The 6,093-nt window shown below is 39.1% G+C and overlaps 1 protein-coding gene and 1 pseudogene across 1 annotated transcript in view; one reads left to right on the top strand and one right to left on the bottom strand.

The window, feature by feature from the left end:
* LOC102868630 overlaps positions 1-6,093 on the bottom strand; it is a 504,064-nt gene that overhangs the window by 150,895 nt on the left and 347,076 nt on the right. Inside the window, exon 16 of the mRNA XM_006900538.1 lies at positions 4,124-4,255. Coding sequence (XP_006900600.1) covers positions 4,124-4,255 — 132 coding nt within the window. The remainder of the gene's footprint in view (positions 1-4,123; positions 4,256-6,093) is intronic.
* Positions 4,438-5,426, top strand: LOC102864566 (annotated as a pseudogene).

The following is a 6,093-nucleotide window of genomic DNA, read 5'->3' as shown; positions in this document are numbered from 1 at the left end:
GTGAAATCTCTCTCATGGAGGAGTGATAGGGATTGGCAAAGGACATAACAACAAAGGAGATAAATCAGAACTGGTTTTGACAAGCACTGTGGCAATGGGACAATTAAAACAGACTTTCAAGGAATATTCAACCTGAATCCTTCTGATCATATGAGATTTTTAAAGTATTTCTTTGAGTTTGTTATGTTTAATTTGTTTTTTGTTTGTTTTTGTATGCTCATCTAGATAACATAATTATGATAAAAACAAAAGGGGGAAAATATGGGAAGCCAATACTAAATATTTGTAATAAACTGAATGCTATTTAAAATTTAAAAAAATTTAAAAATGAGCAAGGGCGATATGGGGAGTGCAATTTCTGACCTTCTTAAACATCAGAGGTAAGAACTATCACTACTCACAGCGTCAATAACACAAAACCAATTCCTGTGAGGTCAGACATGTCCCCCATGCTCTCATGCCTCCTTTTATTCATCTCAACACAAATCTTACTGTTTGACTGGGTCCAAAATCTGATGTAATAACTCGCAGACCACACAGAATCATATTAAGACAGTCCAAAGTTTAGAATTCAGTTGAATAATACAGTTAAAATAGCTCTCAAAATGTGCACGCATGCTCCTCCAGCTCTAGCCTTGTGGTTCTAATTGTCCAACAAAGTTCTCAGTCTTACGAACATTGGCTTCTCCCCCTCCAAAGCCCCATCTCACATCAAATTCTCCAGTTCAGCCATTGCTGTTGCTGCCATCCTGAAGAGTGTTCTGCATTTCAATGGGTTGAGGGAGGTCTCTTTCTCCTCTGCCGAGGTGAAGAATTCCATCTTTTCTGATAGGGGAATAATTGCTTCTGGTGGCAGAAGAATTCTTGTTCCTTGCAGCTAAATTTATTCAATTTATTTGTGTGACTAGCCAATCCTCTTGTGGAATGGTAGATACCAAAACCCTTTTTGGACAGGCCAATAAGCAAGCCTCACTTTTAAAGTCTTTCCCCTCCATATAGTCAGTCATCTACACTACAAAAGTCATATGGAGACACAAACTCAACAATAGTATCTTTCAAAATCATAGCTCCTGCGTGGTGCATAATATAACATTACATGAATATACTACAATTTCTCCATTCATCTGATGATGGACATTTGGGCTATTTCCATTTTCTTGCTATTGAGAATAGTCCTGCTATGAACATGATGTACAAATCTCTGTTTGTGTTTCAGTTCTATTTCCCTCACCGTATATTCTTACCAGTGGAATGGCAGGGTCATATGGGATTTCTATGCCCAGCTTTTTGAGGATATCCCAAACTGTCTTCCAGAGTGAGTATAACATTTTAAAATCCCACCAACAGTGTATGAGAGTTCCAAATCCTCTCTACCATTTACTGCTTACTGTCCTATTAAACTTTCCCACTGCTACTATGGTGAGATGGTGGTATATTGCATTGTGATTTTGATTTGCATCTCTCTGACTGCTAGTGATTTTGAGGGTTTCTTCATGTGTTAGTTGGCCATCTGGACATCTCCCTCTGTGTAAAATCTTTCCATGTCTTTTGCCTATTTTGTAATTGGGTTATCAGGTTTTTTCTTGTGCAGGCTCTGTAGTATTCTGTAAACTTCCATTATGAGATCCTTGTCTGAGATGGCATTGCCAAATGTTATTTCACAGTCAGTAGGCTTTCTTCTTCACCCTATTGGAAAAACTTAATATTTAAGAGGTACCATTCATTGATGTTATCCTCTCCTGGTTGTACATTTCTGACTGCTTTTGCCAGCCTACTTATATATAGGCTAGGTCTTCTAAGTTTGCCATTATATGAAAATAAATAATTAGAATGGCAACCCTAATGACAGTAGTATCAGGTCCACTAGAGTGTAAGCTTCAGGAAGTCAGAGACCATGTATGTTTTTTCACATCACTAGTGACATTTAGGAAGTTTTCGTGGCCTACTGGGCAGAACATTGCTCTGCCAACACACAGCCATGTGGTTTGAATTCACTAACAGCTCAGTGAGAGAAAGATGGGCAATATCCTCCCATAGAATTTGGAGCTCCTAAAATCCTGCTGAAGAGCACTGGTGACCTAGTGGTTAAGGAGTTGTGCCACCAACGCAAAGGTAAACAGAGATACTACAGAGACACTGTTTTAAGCTGCTACAGAGAAAATAGATGAGCAACCTCTTCTCCTGATATTTACAGCCTCTGAAAACCCACTGGAGGGTCATCTATGAGTTAGTTAGGACTTGATGGAATATAACAACAAGAACAACAACCCACTGAAGTGTGAACTATGAGTCAGTTCCAACTAGATGATAATTTTATTTGTCATTTTTTTATTTAAGAGTGCCATTTCGTGTCAATAAAACTCTCATTGCCACCGTTTTGGAACTGACTCAGCTGACCCTCTAGGGGGTTTTCAAAGGCTGTGAATAGCAGGAAGGAAGACTGCTCATCTTTCTCCCCTGTGGAGCAGTTGATGGATTTGAGCTACTAGAAAGACAGATGCCCCCTTTGTGTTAACAATCCTATCTACTGCTTCACTAGAACTCCCTTTTAGTATCACACAGTGCATATCTTGATGACTCATTAAATGAAAGAATGATTATAGAAAGTTTCTATTATATGGACTAATTCTTTCCTTTTTTGCAAATCACTTATCTTCCTCAATCGAAACCTTATATATGCCAATTTGGGGGGGGGAATTAGCAAAAGCACTATTTTAAAATAAAATGTCTTGCCAGAATAAATTTCCATAAAATTTATGGAACCTTTTCATTTAAGGATTTTGTCACTTATTCGGAGAACAAAAAAAAAAGAAAAGAAAAGAAAAACAAGTCCATTTTAGAGATTTCAAACACACTATTTCCACCAACTCAAATTTTACTTGAAGCTGTTTAGGTGCCAGTACTTCCTAACACAAAGATTAAAGTATTTTTATAAGACAAGTGTTAAGTGAGCACATGTTTCTCGTGCAGCACTATTCACCATAATGCTGTAGATATGACACAGTCTAGGAACAGGGATCTGGGGCTAATCCATGATGCAAAAATCTAAAGACTAATATGCAACAATATCAAGAATGCAGAAGAAGGCTGGTCAATCTCCCATTGTGATTTACAGCCTCTGAAAGCCCCTGAAGGATCCTCTGTGAGTTGGTTCAGACTCAACACCATACAATAACAACAGTTGATGTGAAATTCCTAAAGAGTTATCAACTCAAACTGTTTATTGTCAGTTATCAGCTGACAAAAAAGGAGAACATCCCATGAGTAATTTTTATAAATCATATTTTAGAATAACAATGTATTCATCTTTTACCTAGGATGAATTTTAAAAACATGATTGAGAGACTGTGTAGCCCACTATTTCATGTTTCCCAAAACTGGCTGACTTCTAATGAACAGGATTTTTCAGATATCATAACATACTTCTTGGTCAGATAAAAATGAATACATGCAAGGGCAGAAGAATAATCAAATACATAGAAAGAGGAATGAGAAATTTACACTTTGAGGTCTAGAATATTTATTCTTCAATTTCTATGTCAGAAAAGTGAAAAAGATTCTTACAATTGTTGCATAGACTTTGACAATAATTTACTGCTCTTCATAAAATATTTTCTCAGTGATAATCCAATAAGCTGTAATAATTTAGCATTATCTTTTTCTCAAGGAGCTCTGGTAGCATAGAAGTTAAAGAATTTTGCTATTAATCAAAAGGTCTATAGTTTGAATCATCACCTGCTCCACCTCCTGGAAGGGAAGCAGACAGTCTACCTCCATGAGGTGAGGACTTACAGCCATGAAAACCCTGTAGACAGCTCCTTCTGTCTTTCAGAGTAGCTATGAATCAGATTAGTCTCAATGACAACTAGTTTGTTTGTTTGTTTGTTTGTCTTTTCTCAAATGATTTTTCTGGAGGAAACAATATAAAGATATGAACTCATTTTAATAAGCATGTACTGTTTGCAATATAAAATAATAAAAGGCATGATACTAGCATGAAAACATTTCTTAACATAACTTTTGTCATAAAAATAATGTGACACTTGTCCTGAAGTAACTACAAAGCAGCAACAATACAGATAAATGATATATGTTTTAAAAACAAAACCAAACTATAGATTACTTGCAATTGGAGAAGAGAACGCACTTGTCACTTTTGAGCCTGGTGAGTTTTCTGTCTGGATTTTTGTCTCATCAATTTTTTCCTCGTTTAGCCTGGGGGTTGCAGATGTTCCCATTGGATTTTCTCTGCCAACTGTAATAAAGATTTTAAAAGATTTCATTCTCTCAAAATCATTTATCTATTCTCTGAAAACTCTCCATAAGCTCAGATATGCAAATTAATTTTTACATTGTTTCCATTTCAATGCCTAGTCAAGTTTTCACATCAACTATTATATAGTTAGCAGAAAATTAATTTTCATTCTTCATAACAGGATGTACATGGATGGTATTCCCACAAAATATATTCACTGTTTTGTAAATCCTAGTAACAGTTTAATATCACAGTGTGGATCAAATATCTTACTTTGGATGTTTTCCTTAGAAATTCTACCCAGAAACTCCTCTGATAACATGGTATTATGCTGTTTTAGAAAGAGAAAGTTGTGGATTTCCTGCGGCAGCTGAAGACCATGCCCATGACCCTACACCTGCTGCAGTCCACTCATATTGGGATGTCGGTCAATGCTCTTCGAAAGCAGAGCTCAGACGAAGAGGTCATTGCCCTAGCCAAGTCACTCATCAAGTCCTGTAAGAAGCTCCTGGATGTTTCAAACACTAAAGCTGGGGACCTGAGGAATGAGCCCCTAGCCTCATCGCTGGTGAAGGATGCCTCCAGGACAAAGTCCCACAGCCACAAGAGGCTGGAGATGCCCAGGACTCCTGTGACCCCTCGGATGACCACGTTTCCCCCAACACCTGTTACCTGCGATGCTGTGCACAGCAGGTGCCGCCAAATGTTGGCCACTGCCCTGCAAACAGACCAGGACCACATGGCCATTGGCGTAGACTGTGAGCACCTGTCCACCCAGATAGAGGACTACATCTTCCGGAACGTGGGGCATACAGATGTCAAGTACAAGAACCGTGTAAGAAGACGCATCTCCAATTTGAAGGATGCCAAGAACCCAGGGCTGCAGCGGAGCGTGCTCTGTGGCTCTATTGCACCACAGTGCATCGCTGGGATGACCTCGGAGGAGATGGCCAGTGATAAGCTGAAGGAAATCCGAAAGGCCATGACCAGGGAGGCCATTCGTGAACACCAGGTGGCCCGTACTGGTGGAACCAACACTGACCTCTTCACTTGCAACAGGTGCAGGAGGAAGAGTTGCACCTACACCCAGGTGCAGACTTGAAGCTCTGATGAGCCCATTACCACATTTGTTGTCTTCAATGAGTGTGGAAACCGCTGGAAGGTGAGCTAAGCCTGGGTTGGGGTGGGCAGGACCTGGGTATTTGGGTCAGGCATTGTTACTAGTGTGGTAGGGCTCAAGTCCCATGCCTGACTCCCCACAGTTGTGCTGTGCCTGCAGCTGCCACTGTCTCCCACTGACTCCCCTAGGGCTTCCCCATTGCCCAAGGAGCCCACACTTGGTGTGTATCACCCCCCACTAGTCCAAATTATTAAATGTTTCTTTACACCTTGCTGAAAAAAAAAAGTTGACCAACTCAGCAAAGTAGCAGGATACAAGATTAACATACAAAAATCAGTTGGATTTCTCTACAGTGACAAAGAGAATACAGAGCAGGAGCTAAGAAAAAAAATACCCTTCACAATAGCTAATCACAATATAAAATATTTGGGAGTAAATATAACTAGAAGCACAAAGGACCTATTTAAAGAAAATTACAAAATATTACTACAAGAAACAAAAAGAGACCTGGAGAAGTGGAAGAATATTCCTTGCTCATGGACAGGAAGACTCAATGTTGTCAAAATGGCAATACTATCAAAGGCAATATACACGTTCAATGCAATCCCAATACAAATACGAATCCTATTCTTCAACAAGATAGAAAAGGCAATCTCCAGTTTCATTTGGAATGGAAAGAACCCTGGAAGAAACAAAGCACTCCTTAAGAATAGAAAAA

This window comes from Elephantulus edwardii, unplaced genomic scaffold (assembly GCF_000299155.1).
Source record: "Elephantulus edwardii isolate Elephantulus edwardi_28Jun2011 unplaced genomic scaffold, EleEdw1.0 scaffold00287, whole genome shotgun sequence".
Taxonomy (NCBI): domain Eukaryota; kingdom Metazoa; phylum Chordata; class Mammalia; order Macroscelidea; family Macroscelididae; genus Elephantulus; species Elephantulus edwardii.
This window is presented reverse-complemented; position numbering and strand designations above follow the sequence as displayed.